This window comes from Stomoxys calcitrans, chromosome 3 (assembly GCF_963082655.1).
Source record: "Stomoxys calcitrans chromosome 3, idStoCalc2.1, whole genome shotgun sequence".
Classification (NCBI taxonomy): Eukaryota; Metazoa; Arthropoda; class Insecta; order Diptera; family Muscidae; genus Stomoxys; species Stomoxys calcitrans.
In genome coordinates, this window is record NC_081554.1 from 181388895 (window position 1) to 181406629 (window position 17735).

At 38.6% G+C, this 17735-nt stretch overlaps 1 protein-coding gene across 1 annotated transcript; it reads right to left on the minus strand.

Moving 5' to 3' along the window:
- Nucleotides 1-4332: 4332 nt before the first annotated feature.
- LOC106087534 (uncharacterized) lies at nt 4333-6396 on the minus strand. The gene has a single exon (XM_013252592.2). It carries the CDS (start codon nt 6324-6326, stop codon nt 4467-4469), a length of 1860 nt encoding a protein of 619 aa, XP_013108046.2. The 5' UTR covers nt 6327-6396; the 3' UTR covers nt 4333-4466.
- Between the last annotated feature and the right edge of the window lie 11339 nt (nt 6397-17735).

A 17735-nucleotide genomic window follows, 5' to 3' on the forward strand; every position in this document is an offset into this window, starting at 1 on the left:
GACATTCTTCGTCAATTTGGCTCAGATCGGTTCAGATTTGGATATAGCTGCCATATAGACCGATCCTCTGATTTAGGGTCTTAGGCCCATAAAAGCCACATTTATTATCCGATTTTGCTGAAATTTTTGACAGTGAGTTATGTTAGGCCTTTCGACATCCTTCGTCAATTTGGCCTAGATCGGTCCAGATTTGGATATAGCTGCCATATAGACCAATCCTCCGATTAAGGGTCTTAGGCCCATAAAAGCCACATTTATTATCCGACTATGCTGAAATTTGGGACAGTAAATTGCGTTAGGCCCTTTGATATCCCTCATCAATTTGGTGCAGATCGGTCCAGTTTTCGATACAGCTGCCATATAGACCGATCTCTCTATTTAAGGTTTTGGGCCCATAAAATGCTCATTTATTGTCCTATGTCGCCGAAATTCAGGACTGTGAATTAAGTTAAGCCCCTCGACGTAATTCTTCAATATTCCACAGATCGGTTAGGATTTGGATATAGCTGCCATATAGACCGATCTCTCTATTTAAGGTTTTGGGTCCATAAATGGTGCATTTTTTGTCCGATGTCGCCGAAATTCAAGACAGTGAGTTAGGTTAATCCCTTCGACTTCCTTCTGCAATATGGCCCAGATCAGTCCAGATTTGAATATAGCTGCCATATAGACCGATCTCTCGATATAAGGTTTTGGGTCCATAAAAGGTGCATTTATTGTCCGATTTCGCCGAAATTTGGGATAGTGAGTTGAGTTAGGCTCTTCGACATTTTTCTGAAACTTGGGCCAAATCGGTTCAGATTTCGATATAGCTGCCATATAGACTGATATCTCGATTTAAAGTTTTGGCCCCATAAAAGGTGCCTTTATAATCCGATTTCACTGAAATTTGACACAGTGACTTATGTTAGGCTTTTCGAAGTCCGTGTCGTATGTAGCTCAGATCGGTTTATTTTTAGATAAAGCTACTTAAAAGACCAATATTTTGTTATACTCAATTGAACAATGACTTGTACTTATAAGTATTTGGTGCAAATCGGAACATATTTTGATATAACTGCTATGGGACAAAAGGTATACAATTTTCACCGGATTTTGATGAAAGATGGTTTACCTATATTCCCGAGGTAGTGGGTATCCAAAGTTCGGCCCGGCCGAACTTAACGCCTTTTTACTTGTTAGAGGTTACTTTATAGTTTTTAAAGCGCACAACAAGCCGATTACTGGCTTGGGTGTATGTCCATAGTGGCATGGAGTGGACTAATGTCTGCAACCTCTTTTCCACCTAACCTATCCTATTGATATGTGGGAAGTTTGCCCCTGTTCCTTAATGGAATGTTCAAGGGCAATTCTTAAACCCCTAGATTCCTCAACTTTATCTGAATCTTGGCACAAGGATTTCTGTTCTGACTTTCAACATCTTTGCTGTGTATGATCTGAAGCGGTCACTAAACTTTTATACCCCCCCATACCCCCCACCTTGAGCCTATAGAAGCCTCAATTTTCATCTTCTTTTGCTTAAATTTGGCACAACGACTTTTGATATGAATTCCAACATCTATGGTTAGTATGATCTGATTCGGTCAATATAGAATATATTGACCGATCCCTGATTATAACTTCTTGAGATCCTAGAGGTCTCCATTTTCACCCAATTTGGCTGAAAGTTGGCACAAAGAATTCGGTTCTAGATTCCAACATAATTGGCGTGTATGATCGGAATCAGTCAATGAACTGGTATACCTCCCTTATCATCCAATTCCCGGAATTGACTTCTTGAGCCTATAAAAGCCTCAAATTTCATTTTAGATGGCGGAAATACGGCACGAAGACTTCTGCTATGAATTCCAATATCCATGCTCAGTATGATCCAAATCGATCAATATACTGAAATAGCTCCCATATAAACCGATCCCTGGCTTTGACGTCTTGAGCTCTTAGAGGCCACCATTTTCACCCGATTTGGTTGAAATTTGGCACAAAGACTTCTGCAATGATTTCTAACATCATTGGCGAGAAAGACCGAATCGGTCAATAAACTGGTATATCCTTCTTATATCCGATTCCCGCACTTGTCTCCTTGAGCCCCAGGCAGCCTTAATTTTCATCTAATATAGCTGAAATTTGGCACAAAGACTTTTGCGACAAATTCCAACATCCACAGTCAGTATGATCCAAATAGGTCAATATACTGGAAGATCCCCCATATAAACCGATCCCTGGTTTTGACTTCTTGAGCTCCTAGAGGCCACCATTTTCAACCGATTTGGCTGAAAGTTGACACAAAGAATTTGGTTCTAAATTCCAACATCGTTGACGAGTATTAACCAAATCGGTCAATAAACTGGTATACCTCCCTTATCAACCAATTCCCGGAATTGACTTCTTGAGCCTATAAAAGCCTCAAATTTCATTTTAGATGGCGGAAATATGGCACGAAGACTTCTGCTATGAATTCCAATATCCATGCTCAGTATGATCCAAATCGATCAATATACTGAAATAGCTCCCATATAAACCGATCCCTGGCTTTGACTTCTTGAGCTCTTAGAGGCCACCATTTTCACCCGATTTGGTTGAAATTTGGCACAAAGACTTCTGCAATGATTTCTAACATCATTGGCGAGAAAGACCGAATCGGTCAATAAACTGGTATACCTCCCTTATCACCCAATTCCCGGATTCGACTTCTTGATCCCCAGACAGCCTCAATTTTGCACTAATTTAGCTACAATTTGGCACATAGACGTTTGCTATGAATTCCAACATCCATGGTCAGTATGATCTGATTCGGCCAATATACTAAAATAGCCCCCATATAAACCGATCCCTGATTTTGACTTCCTCAGATCCTAGAGGTCTCTTTATTTTTACCCGATTGGCTGAAAGTTGGCACAAAGAATTCGGTTCTAAATTCCAACATCATTGACGAGTATTAACAGATTTGGTCAATAAACTGGTATATCTCTCAATTCCCGGATTCGACTTCTTGAGCCCCAGATAGCCCCAATTTTGCTCTAATTTAGTTGAAATTTGGCACAAAGATTTTTCCTATGAATTCCAACATCCATGGTCAGTATGATCTGATTCTGTCAATATACTGAAATAGCCCCCATATAAACCTATCCCTGGTTTTGACTTCTTGAGCTCCTAGGGGCCTCCATTTTTCCCCCGATGTGGCTGAAATTTGGCACAAAGACTTCTGTTCTGAATTTCTTCATCATTGAGGAGTATGAACCAAATCGGTTCAATAAACTGGTATACCTCCCTTATCAACCAATTCCCGTATTCGACTTCTTGAGCTTCTACAGGCCACCATTTTCACTCGATTTGGCTGAAATTTGGCACAAAGACTTCTGTTCTGAATTCCAACATCATTGGCGAGTATGATCTGATTCGGATAATAAACTGGTATATCTCCCTTATCAACCAATTCCCAGATTCGACTTCTTGAGCCCCAGATAGCCCCAATTTTGCTCTAATTTAGCTGAAATTTGGCACAAAGATTTTTGCTATGAATTCCAACATCCATGGTCAGTATGATCCGAATCGGTCGATATACTGTAATAGCCTCCATATAATCCGAATACTGGTTTTGACTTCCTGAGCTCCTAGAGGCCTTTGGCACAAAGACTTCTGTTCTGAATTTCTTCGTCATTGACGAGTATGAACCAAATCGGTCAATAAACTGGTATACCCCCCATATAAAGTGATTCCGGGACTTGACTTCTGGAGCGTATGGAAGCCTCAATTTTCATCTAATTTGGCTGAAATATGATACGAAAACTTCTGTTATGACTTCCTACATCCACGACAAGTATCGGTCAATATATAGAAAAGCCCCCATAAAAACCCCCTATATATAGAAATAGCCCCATGAAAAACTTGTTTTCTTGAGCCAATATTTTCATCCAATTTGGCTGAAATACGGCACAAAGACTTCTGCTATGACTTCCAACATCCCTGACAAGTATGATCCGAATCGGTTTACATAATGATAAGGTTAGATTAGGTAAGAGTGACAGTCCTTTACAGACTCACTTAGACAATTTTAGGTCCATTTTGATACCACACTAGAGACAGACCAAGGCTTTTGGCGGGAATCGAACCCCGACCCCTGCACTGGTAATCTAAGCACGCTAGCAACTCGGCTACCGGTGCATCCTTACATAATGATAAAGGCCCCCTAGATATCTATTCCCCAATATTATTAATTGAGACCATAGCAGCCGCAACCAATTCCCAATTCCCAATTTGATTGTTGTAAAATAATTCAAATACCAACTGAGTTAATAAAGGCAAATTTTCATCGGAATTCTTGGTGATGGGTATCCAAGCATGTTTTTTACTTGTTCTAATACATTTCGATGGCTATACATTTCGGTCAATTGGATTTGAAATAATTTTTATTCAACACAATCCTCTCGATGCCTAGCAACTCCTTTTGTCGTTTGGGAAAAGTCAACTCAACTCCGTTTTTTTCCTAACCTTAAGCGCTGAATACAACTCCAAACGAACATCTCCAGGAAAAATGCCAAGCAGCTTGCAAGCAAACCAATTGCGACAATTATCCAAGTCCAAAATAAGTCATACACAGTTAGTGGCTTGGGCCCCTTATCCACATGGGGATCACGTAGAGACATTATTTTCAGCTTCAGCATATCGGAAAATGTGTCTGAGACCCAGGATTCCATTATACCCAAATTGTGAACCTGAGAGATTAAATAATTCAAGCCCTCTTTATAGGGTGAGTTCTGCTGCAGCGGTATGGCCCAGGGTTGATCTGTGAAGATAGTCAGGTTTTCATAGGTGCAGAATGCTTTGTGGGTATAGAATTCCTGTTGCTTCATCAGTATCTCCCAAAGACCCGATGAGGTGTAGTAACTGTAGCTGGTGTTGAGATGCAGCTGCAAATCCTTCATGTAGTTGTAGTTGTTGGTTGTGATCACCGAACTTTTGTAGTTGCCCATGAAGTTTGACATGATTTCAGCTTCTGCCTCAAAGAAGAGAATTTTCGTAGGTGATTTCAACACATCCTCAAAGTTTTCAATTTGCCGATGATAGGGAGGATGTGTAAGAAGGGTATTGACTTTTGCCGAAAATTGTGAACTGATTTTGAGACCCACAATGAATAGAAGCATATAGAGAATCTTGAGGCTGCGACTGTGGCTAAGGCGTGCGGCATAGGGTTGACCCAAAATTGCGGGACAAATTCGGTCACTGAAGAGAATGCGTGTTGGCTGCAGCAGCCCATCAAAAGTGTAATCAATTAGGGCGTGGGCCAAAGATAGCACAATAATGCTGGCCAAGATGCATCCCAGGAAATACTCATTCAGTAGTATGGCATATATCTCACGAGTGGTAAGAGTTTGGGCACACGGCACCATAAGCAAACCCTGATCATATTCATAGACATCGGTCCAGTCAAGCCATTCTTCACCGTTAGCTGAGGTATCCAAGATCATGGGTATATCCAAGAGATTGTTGTTGACCATTTCCTTTCGTATGGCCGAATAATGTTTCGGATTGCTAAGGCTCAAAGGATAGGCCATCTGCAAGGAGGCATTAAAACGCTCAGCGAAAAGCATAACAAAACGAGCCACATAGCCATTGAGCTTCAAGTTGCCTTGTCCATCTTTGAAATACAGGGATTTCATATGATGACTATCCACATATGTCAGCAGTGTTTTGTTTTGCAAATTTTTCCAATGTTGATAGAAATAAGGGGATATGCTTTGATTAACTTCAAGCTGCTGTGTATCCCAGTGGTATATGGGATAGGGTTTGAGAAAATGGAAACTGCTTGTCAAGAAGTTCTGCTGGGGCAACACAAATTGCAGCACAACATTTGTCATGTTGTAATTTTTGCAGCATAATAAAAAGGTTTGCTGATATTCCTCTTGAGTGTTGACTTCCTGGGCAATATGGAGTATTCTCGTTTGGCGTATATAATTTAAAATATCAGCAAAAATCTTCATAAGCTCATTATCAACCAAAGACTGCATAAGCAATATGGCCAAAATTTCTGAGTTGTATATTTTCTTCCAAACGAAATTGTTGAGTCTTTTGCTTAAAATCACTTGAGGAATTTGCAGTTGTTGTATGGCCTGTATTAGGGTTTCCGGAGGACTTAGTTGCTGATGCAATAGCAGAATGGCATCGAATGTTTGCTCCTTTTGAATATCCTTCAGCAATGTTGCATAGAAATGTTTGGCAGCCATTGAAGAAATTTGAGTTGAACTTACATTGACACCTACTGGAGAAAAGGCTTGACTTAATGCCACTGCAGAAGTCAAAAATATATAAACTATCGTTAATGCTAACATGTTTTTCGTTTAGCTACGAGTATTGAAAGTTTTTTATTTTGTTAATATGTGATTTTTTAAAGCAGCCGAAGTATCGATTTATGTCCGTATTTTGAATGATGAGACTCAAATGTCTTGGGAATTGCTTTTAAAGGTAGTACCATGAACACCAAGAGGTGAGAAAACACCCACGCATTGAGTTTTATTTGAAGGCCTACATTTTAATTAGACTAATTTTGTTTGGGGAGTGTAATGCATTGTGTTTATTTATTCTACTGTTCTTTTGTACACAGCTACGTTTTGAGGCGCTAAAAGATGATATGAATGTTAACAAGTAAAAGTGTACTATTCGGTCGGGCCGAATCTTGGGTACCCCCCACCATGGATTCATTTAACAAGTAAAAAGGCATTAAGTTCGGCCGGGCCGAACTTTGGATACCCACCACCTCAGGTATATATGTAAACCGCCTTTCATCAAAATTCGGTGAAAAATTCCCATATCAGTCCCATATCAGATATATTAAAATATGTTCCGATTTGGACCAAATACTAATAAGTACAGTAGATATATCTAAAAATAAACCGATCTGAACCATATACGACACGGATGTCGAAAAGCCTAACATTACACTTTGTCAAATTTCAGTGATATCGGATTATAAATGCGAATTTTATGGGGCCAAGACTTTAAATCGAGATATCGGTTTACATGGCAGCTATATCAAAATCTGGACCGATTTGAGCCAAGTTTCATAAAAATGTCGAAGAGCCTTACTTAAAGCACTGTCTCAAATTTGAGCGAAATCGGACAATAAATGCCTCTTTTATAGGCCCAAAACCTTAAATCGAGAGATCGGTCTATATGGCAGCTAAATTCAAATCTATACCGATCTGGGCAAAATTGAAGAAGGACGTCGAAGAGCCTAACTAAACTCACTGTCTCAAATTTCAGCGACATCAGACAATAAATGCGTCTTTTATGGCCCCAAAACCTAAAATCTAGATACCGGTCTATATGGCATCTATATCCAAATCTGGACCGATCTGTGCGATATTGCAAAAGTATGTTTAGGGGCTTAATTTAACTCACTGTCCCGAATTTCAGCGACATCGGACAATAAATGAGCATTTTATGGGCCCAAAACCTTAAATCAAGAAATCGGTCTATATGGCAGCTATATCCAAATCTGAACCGATCTGGGCCAAATTGAAGACAGATGTCGAAGGGCCTAAGACAACTCACTGTCCCAAATTTCAGCTAAATCGGATAATAAATGTGGCTTTTATGGGCCTAAGACCCTGTATTGGAGGATCGGTCTATATGGATGCTATATCCAAATCTGGACCGATCTAAGCCAAATTGACGGAGAATGTTGAAGGGCCTAACACAACTCACTGTCTCAAATTTCAGCAAAATCGGATAATAAATGTGGCTTTTATGGGGCTAAGACCCTAAATCGGAGGATCGGTCTATATGGCAGCTATATACAAATCTGAACCGATCTGGGCCAAATTGACGAAGGATGTCGAAGGGCCTAAGACCACTAACTGTCCCAAATTTCAGCAAAATCGGATAATAAATGTGGCTTTTATGGGCCTATGACCCTAATTTGGAGGATCGGTCTATATGGCAGATATATCCAAATCTGAACCGATCTGGGCCATATTGACGGAGGATGTCGAAGGGCCTAAGACAACTCACTGTCCCAAATTTCCGCAAAATCGGATAATAAATGTGGCTTTTATGGGGCTAAGACCCTAAATCGGAGGATAGGTCTATATGGCAGCTATATCCAAATCTGAACCGATCTGAGCAAAATTGACGGAGAATGTTGAAGGGCCTAACACAACTCACTGTCCCAAATTTCAGCAAAATCGGATAATAAATGTGGCTTTTATGGGCCTAAGACCCTAAATTGGAGGATCGGTCTATATGGCAGCTATATCCATATCTAAACCGATCTGAGCCAAATTGACGGAGGATGTTGAAGGGCCTAAGACAACTCACTGTCTTAAATTTCCGCAAAATCGGATAATAAATGTGGTTTTTATGGGCCTAAGACCCTAAATTGGAGGATCGGTCTATATGGCAGCTATATTTATATCTGAACCGATCAGAGCCATATTGATGGAGGATATCGAAGGACCTAAGACAACACACTGTCCTAAATTTCAGCAAAATCGGATAAAAAATGTGGCTTTTATGGGCCTAAGACCCTATATTGGAGGATCGGTCTATATGGCAGCTATATCCAAATCTGAACCGATCTGAGCCATGTTGACGGAGGATGTCGAAGGGTTTAAGACAACTCACTGCCCCCAATTTCAGCAAAATCGGTTAATAAATGTGGCTTTTGTGGGCCTAAGACCCTAAATCGGAGGATCGGTCTATATGGCAGCTATATCCAAATCTGTACCGATCTGGTCCAAATTAACGAAGGATGTTGGAGGGCCTAACATAAATCCTTGTCCCAAATTTCAGCGAAATCGGAAAATAAATGTGGCTTTTGTGGGCCTTAGACCCTAAATCGGAGGATCGGTCTATATGGCAGCTATATCCAAATCTGAACCGATCTGAGCCATGTTGACGGAAGATGTCGAAGGGTCCAAGACAACTCACTGTCTTAAATTTCAGCAAAATCGGATAATAAATGTGGCTTTTATGGGCCTAAGACCCTAAATCGGCCGATCGGTCTATATGGGGGCTATATCAAGATATAGTCCGATGTAGCCCATCTTCGAACTTAACCTGCTTATGGACAAAAAAAGAATCTGTGCAAAGTTTCAGCTCAATATCTCTATTTTTTAAGACTGTAGCGTGATTTCAACTGACAGACGGACGGACATGTCTAGATCGTCTTAGATTTTTACGCTGATCAAGAATATATATACTTTATAGGGTCGGAAATGGATATTACGATGTGTTGCAAACGGAATGACAAAATGAATATACCCCCATCCGTCGGTGGTGGGTATAAAAAAGCTGAATATCATCTCATGATAGCTCTCATCATTTACAGTTGCGTTACGATTCGCATCATCTTACCAAACCTTATCAAACTGTAACTTTTTCTGAATGCATTGGTAGCTCTTGGAGCTCCATAAAATGGAGTTTCGTCCATAAAATGGCAATGAACTTTCTTAACAGAGCACGCATTTTGATAATAAAATTCAATAATGTATAAGCATTGCTCGTTTCAAAGACGATTCATGGCTATATTATAGACCAAACTGAAGTGAAACAAAACACGAAACGTGCGTGAGCTGTTTAAACCTATGTGGCCAAATATAGCTAAAAAATCATCCTTTATTTATTGAGCTTTTAGAGGGCGCAGTTCTCATTCGATATGACCGAAATATTGGGCAACGATTTCCTCTATGACCTTTAACTTAACTGATATATATGGTCTGAATCGGTCTATGACTTGGCCCGTATAGGGCGCGCTTCTTTTCCGATTTGGCTGAAAATATGCTTTCCAATATCAAAATTAAGTATGACCCGAATCGGTTCATGACCTGGTATAGCTCCAATAGCATAGCAATTCTTATCCATGATCCTTTTGATTGCCTATAAAGAGATACAGTGCAAAGAACTCAACAAATGCGATCCATGAATATAAGATTCGACCCGGCCGGACTTGTTTAACCAATAGGAGGAACAATCTCCCAACGTTACTCCTATCGAAATAACATCGTAATTTTTTATCGGTTCCCACGAAATTTTACACGAGGGATTCACCCGACACTACTGGTTAATTTTATAGAAATCGGCTAAGCTAAAATATAAGTATCGCCAGAGTTTTACTTTTAGAGCTTTTGCAAGCGCATTTATCAACCGAAAAAAATTGTGCCCAAAGGTTTTTCTCCCACTGTCACAACATCTATGAATATAAGTCATAATAAAACCAGTAAGGAAAGGCAAAAGTCGGACGGAAAATATCCTAAACCGACACTTTAGGTACAACGTGGAAGCTATATCTAATTCTGTACCGGACGAATATAAATATAGTAGCTATATCAAAATCTGAACCGATTTTTTCCAATTTCAATAGACTTTTTCTTTAGGCCGAAAAAGATGCCCGTTCGAAATTTGAAGACGGTTGGATGAAAATTGCGTCCTGACAAATTAACATGGTCAGACGGACGGACAGACGGACATAGCTAAATCGAATCAGAAATTGATTCTAAGTCGATCGGTATACTTATAAATCGGCCTATCTCTCTTCCTTTTTGGTGTTACAAAACAAAAATGCACTTAGATCTAATACCCTGTACCACAGAAGTGGTGTGGATATAAAATGAAAGTAACAAATGAAAAAAAAAAAAAAATCAAGTTAGTGCGTGCTAAGCTCGACCGGGCCGAATCTTATATACCCTCCACCATGGAACGCATATGTCGAGTTCTTTTCCCGGCATCTCTTCTTAGGCAAAAAAGGATATTGCATAGGAGCTGTATAAAGCTATTGATCGATTCAGACCATATGAGACACGTATGTTAAATGTCATGAGAGAAGCCGTTATACAAAATTTCTGCAAATCGGATGACAATTGCGCCCTCTAGAGGCTGAAGAAGTCAAGATCCCAGGTAGAATTATATGGCTACTATATCTGGTTATGTACCGATTTGCGCCATACTTAGCACAGTCATTGGAAGTCATAACAAAACAATTTGTCAGCCAAATCGAAGGAGAATTGCGCGCTCCATTGGCTCAAGAAGTCAACATCGGCTTATATGACAACTATACCAGATTATGAACCGATTTGAATCATAATTAACACTGTTATTGGAAGTGGTGCCAAAACACTACGTGCAAAATTTTAGTCAAATGGGACGAGAATTGCGCCCTCTAGAGGCCCAAGAAGTCAAGACACAAAATGGGTTTATATGGCAGCTATATCAAAACAAGGACCGATTTGGCCCATTTACAATCCCAACCGACCTACACCAAAAAAGGTTTTTGTGCAAAATTTTAAGCGCCTAGCTTTACTAGTTTGAAAATTAACGTGCTTTCGACAGACTGACGGACGGACGGACAGATGGACGGGCATGGCTAGATCGACTCAAAATACCATGACGATCATGAATATATATACTTTGTGGGATCTTAGACGCATATTTCCAGGTGCTACAAACGGAATGATGAAATAAGTATACCCCCATCCCACCATAGGATGATATACCTACCGCTATAGCTAGGGTATAAAAATAAGATGAGTTACAAACTCAATGACATAACATGTTCCCAGCCTTTGATGGAGTGTATAAAATTCTAATAATCATGGTGCCATTATTTAATATTGAAATTTTAAGCTTTCATGACCACCGTAGCGTATGAGTTTTATTACCCGACACTAATATTCGTCATACGCTCCCAGTTACATTCATGATATGCAACCGAGTGTGTGACAATGTTTTATCTCTTTAAATAGGAGAAGAAGCAGCTCTGGGAAAACATTTAAAGACTAGTATACTAAAGTCTATTGGAAACCATTTCCGAATAGTTCGTGGAAAAAGGTTTGTCAAGGTCCTTTTGAAAGCCAAGAACTGCATCAATTTGAGCAACCCTTGAGTTATGGAAAATACGTATATGCTTATAAAAAGACAAAAAATTATATGCAATTAATTGCACCACAGTTTTTCTTTCATGCATCAACAATTCTTGTGTTAATTGTTTTGTAAATGAGGTACCATTGTCTAAGTAGTATTACGAAGTATTGATTTATTGGAGTAATTATTTCATACCATTAACTCAACATCGAGGGTCACGTATGCAAGTTTGGTTTTGGTGCTCTTTATATGGGGCTCAGAATTATTCATTCAGTAGTTGGCAATTATTATATTTCCAAGATTTCTTAGGTAAAGCTAGCATTAATACCAGCTTGATGCATTTTATATTGGGTTGCCCAAAAAGTAATTGCGGATTTTTTAAAAGAAGGTAAATGCATTTTTAATAAAACTTAGAATGAACTTTAATCAAATATACTTTTTTTACACTTTTTTCTAAAGCAAGCTAAAAGTAACAGCTGATAACTGACAGAAGAAAGAATGCAATTACAGAGTCACAAGCTGTGAAAAAATTTGTCAACGCCGACTATATGAAAAATGCGCAATTACTTTTTGGGCAACGCAATAATAATGATTTGTTATATAAAACATAAGAATAACAAGTAAAAAGGCGTTAAGTTCGGCCGGGCCGAACTTTGGATACCCACCACCTTGGTTATATATGTTAACCTCTTTTCATCAAAATTCGGTGAAAATTTCATACCTTATGTCCCATATCTGTTATATCAAATTATGTTCCGATTTGGACCAAATACTAATAAGTACACTAGCAATATCTAAAAATAAACCGATCTGAACCATATACGACACGGATGTCGAAAAGCCTAACATAAGTCACTATGTCAAATTTCAGTGAAATCGGATTATAAATGCGCCTTTTATGGGGCCAAGACTTTAAATCAAGATATCGGTCTACATGGTAGCTATATCCAAATCTGGACCGATTTGGGTCAAGTTGCATAAAAGTGTCGAAGAGCGTAACTGTAACACTGTCCAAAATTTCAGGCAATAAATGACTCTTTCATGGGCCCAAAACCTTAGATCGAGAGATCGGTCTATATGACAGCTATATTGAAATCTGGACCGATCTGGGCAAAATTGAAGAAGGACGTCAAAGAGCATAACCAAACTCACTGTCTCAAATTTCAGCGACATCGGACAATAAATGCGTTTTTTATGGCCCGAAAATCTAAAACCTAGATATCGGTCTATATGGCAGCTATATCCAACTCCGGACCGATCTGTGCGATATTGAAGAAGTATGTCAAGGGGCTTAACTTAACTCACTGTCCAAAATTTCGGCGACATCGGACAATAAATGAGCATTTTATGGGCCCAAATCCATAAATCAAGAAATCGGTCTATATTGCAGCTATATTCAAATCTGAACCGATCTAGATCAAATTGAAGAAAGATGTCGAAGGGCCTAACACAACTCACTGTCCAAAATTTCAGCAAAATCGGACAATAAATGTGGCTTTTATGAACCTAACACCATAAATCGGAGGATCGGTCTATATGGCAGCTATATCCAAATCTGTACCGATCTGAGCCAAATTAACGTAGCATGTCGATGGGCCTTACACAATGCACTGTCACGAATTTCATCAAAATCGGATAATAAATGTGGCTTTTGTGGGCCTAAGACCCTAAACCGGAGGATCGGTCTATATGGAAGCTATATCCAAATCTGAACCGATCTGGGTCAAATTAACAGAGGAAGTCGAAAGGCCTAACACAACTCACTGTCCCAAATTTCAGCAAAATCGAATAATAAATGTGGCTTTTATGGGCCTTAGACCCTAAATCGGAGGATCGGTCTATATGGCAGCTATATCCAAATCTAAACCGATCTGGGCCAAATTAACAGAGGAAGTCGAAAGGCCTAACACAACTCACTGTCCCAAATTTCAGCAAAATCGGATAATAAATGTGGCTTTTATGGGCCTTAGACCCTAAATCGGAGGATCGGTCTATATGGGGGCTATATCAAGATATAGTCCGATATAGCCCATCTTCGAACTTAACCTGCTTATGGACAAAAAAAGAATCTGTGTAAAATTTCAGCTCAATATCTCTATTTTTAAAGGCTGTAGCGTGATTTCAACAGACAGACGGACAGACGGACGGACATGTCCAGATCGTCTTAGATTTTCACGCTGATCACGAATATATATACTTTATAGGGTCGGAAATGGATATTTCGATGTGTTGCAAACGGAATGACAAAATGAATATACCCCCATCCTTCGGTGGTGGGTATAAAAATGTGCTAAGTTTGGCCGCGCCGACTCTTGGAACCTATCATCATTTATTTTACTGAAAAATTTACAAAATTGAATTTAGTTGAAGGGCACTTATGTACTGTTCATACAAAATTTCTACCAAATCAGCCCAAATATAAAATTTATTGGACCCGAGGAGGCTATTCAGGAGATCAGTGTATAAAAGCCATATCACGATACACCTCAACCATACTTACCATACATATGGGAAGTCATCACCAACCAAATCGGACGATAGGAGCTCAAGATTACAGCTTCTGCAAAAGCCCTTACATGCAAACTTCAGTTTGTCAGCGTGTTTTCCGATCAGACAGTGACCTGTCCTGACTGATACAATGACCGAGACGTCTGTTCTAGCCTCCATCCGATATCAAAAAATTATATAGCCTATGTTTCCTTGCAGACTAACGTTCACAATCTATGAAAATGTTAGGAAAATTGGTTCAGCCAAGTCTCATTTGATCATAATGGGTCTAATAGCGTTTTTGAGGGATGTCGTGACCCTCTATACTTCGATCTGATTTTGTATGCCAAATTCAAAATCTACTCCCGAATATCTTTCATTTGAGTCCCATATTGACATAAACGTCCAATTTGTCTGTCTGGGGGGAGGGGGGGTACTAAGGCTCAAATTTACCATACCATATTCGTATTCTATTTTTCAATATCTTTCTTTTGATACCTATATTGTCCCGATCGGTTCACTTTTGATTTTGGGTGGTGTTTTTGGCATAAGGGAGAGATTTCGTCCGCCTTCCGATATCGAAAAATTATTTGGGCTATGTTTCCTTCCAGACCAACCTACACAATATGCGAAAATTTCGTGAACAGCGGTTCTGCCGATTTTTAGTCTATTCGGAACAAACAAACCGAGATCCATATATCCGTGATTGAGTAATGTGCGTTTTTGTGGGGGTGGGTTAACCCCCTATACTTCGACATGAATTTGTATGCCAGATTCGTTATCTACTCCCGCATAGTTTGATACCCATATTGACCTTATCGGTCCATTTTTGATTTTGGGTGGTGTTTTTGGTGAAACGGTGCAGGGTCCGCCCCCTTTCTGATATCAAAAAATTATATAGCCTATGTTTTCTTCCAGACCAACCTTCACAATCTGTGAAAATTTCAAGGTAATCGGTTTAGCCGTTTTTGAGTCTAAGCGAAACAAACAAACACAAATTGAGTTATATATATTTAAGATACTTGTTTAAAAGGTATAACGTTCTTCCTCTAATTTTATTTGAAAATTGTTAACCTCAGTTGAAAAATTCCTCCGGGGCTGTCTTAAATTCTTTTAGTCTGACCCCGTGTTTTGTGATTTGTGAACCGATTTTTATCGCTTAACTTACTGAAGCGTTCATCAAGCATTTGAATCATTCTGAAGGGAGAATCCGATAAGGGTCCCAAATTTTGAATAATGAGAATATTAAATTTTATGTCCAAATCTCTATTCATTCAAAAGTTTCTGAATAATTTCCAATTTTTTTTTGATTTGGCTACACTGTGCGTTTTATGTTGTAGAGTTTCCTGCGAAATATGTATCACCAAGAGTTTTCTCACTAGATATTATCCATACATTCTCTGACTTCTGAATATATCCCACCGCAATTGATTTCGAGGATAGAATCTCCCTTAGACTACAGGCCTCGGAAGTATTCTCCACCTAGCTATAAAATTCCACCCATATTTGTTTTGCACCTTTAACAGCTCGCCTTTATTTTTCTTAGATTTTCCATGTATTACAAATGGAATGATTAGATAAGTTTCTTACCCATCCTTTAGCTGTGGGTATGAAAATGAGTCAGTAGAACATTTACAATAAAAAGAAACTATTAAAATTGAATATCTCGCTGACGTTATGATAAAAATATTGCCTTGAAGACAGCTGTTGCAGTGTTATTTGTGTCAAAGTTAATTACTCTGCAATTTCTTTTATGCGGCATAGAATAAAGAACAGCTGAATTCTCAATCCCTCAATAATCAGTTCAAAGCAAACCCTCGACAGTGTATTAGCAAAGTTTTAAAGAAACGCAATGCAAATGTCATTTTGCTGGGTTATCTTCAATTTCTCTTCATTTCTTACCGTAATGGAGCAAAGTGAATCTATTGTTACAACTTCAACTTGGCTAATGGACAATAGTTTATGGATTAATGACAGCATTGATGAGTTATTCAATGCAACTTCTTGTAAAGAAAATGACAGTGATTTTCAAATTCTATATGGGCCCCAAAAGGCAACAAAATTTTTAAAAGAATATATTTCTGGCTATGCATCAATCAAAAAGGAAATGGAATACAAGTTACCATTACACTCGGAACAAGCCGAATCCGATAAGTGGCCCATAGTGTTGCTGAACTTTGTTTTTAATCTGGAAGAAACTTTGTCTAATCAATGGTCAATGAACATAATGATTATGAAAAAACTAAACGATGATGATAGTAATGATGTTAAGGCAGAAATTTCAAAGGATATTGAACTTAACTGTGATAATTGCAATGTAACAAATGTTGTGATTTACATCAGCGATATTGCTAAAAGTCCCTGTTCCTTTAATAACATAACAACATATCTGCATGACACTTTTCTTCACAATATAACTTTTCATATGCGATATATGAGCAATGAAACCATTGTGGAACTGAGAGATGAAGCTCTGTATAAAGAGGATATCAATGAAAAATATTCTAAATCACAGGGTCGCAATAAATTGAATTTTATTTTCCTTTTTGAAGACAATATTGAATATGTGAATAAATTGATTGAGATTTTGAAAAATATTTCGGAGCACAATGTTCATAATCCTTATACAGCACCAAATGCATGGATGGATATTTACAATGATTACGAATTACAAAAAGGCCGCAAGTTAAGCATATCCGGGATGGATGCTTTCATACATAGTGAGGATTTCATCAAGATTGTCATCATGTCTGCAATTATATTGTGTTTGCTCTTCTTATTATTGAGCATTCTTATAGATCTGCATGAGCTGTTTACTTCACAATTTTTCAATGATGAGGAATATATTAGGGACATGCGTCAGAGAAGAGCAGAAAGATATGCTCTTATGCACCATGCATTGAGTAACATATAAAAAGTATCATATTTTATCATTATTATCACAATACAATACTAATAAGTGTAGCAGCACTCAATGATTGAATGGAATGAAATAAAATGTAAACGGCTTTAAGCCACTTACTTACATTGGTTTTTTTAATGAGCAATTGTTAAATGGACATGCAAAGGACTTTCTATGAGTAGAAGATTACCACAACTAAGGTAAGTATTAGCTTAAGGTTGTGTGATTTCATTCCTTATAAAGGGTGATTTTTTTGAGGTTAGGATTTTCATGCATTAGTATTTGACAGATCACGTGGGATTTCAGACATGGTGTCAAAGAGAAAGATGCTCAGTATGCTTTGACATTTCATCATGAATAGACTTACTAACGAGCAACGCTTGCAAATCATTGAATTTTATTACCAAAATCAGTGTTCGGTTCGAAATGTGTTCAAATTTTGACAAATTTTGTTCAGCGATGACGCTCATTTCTGGTTGAATGGCTACGTAAA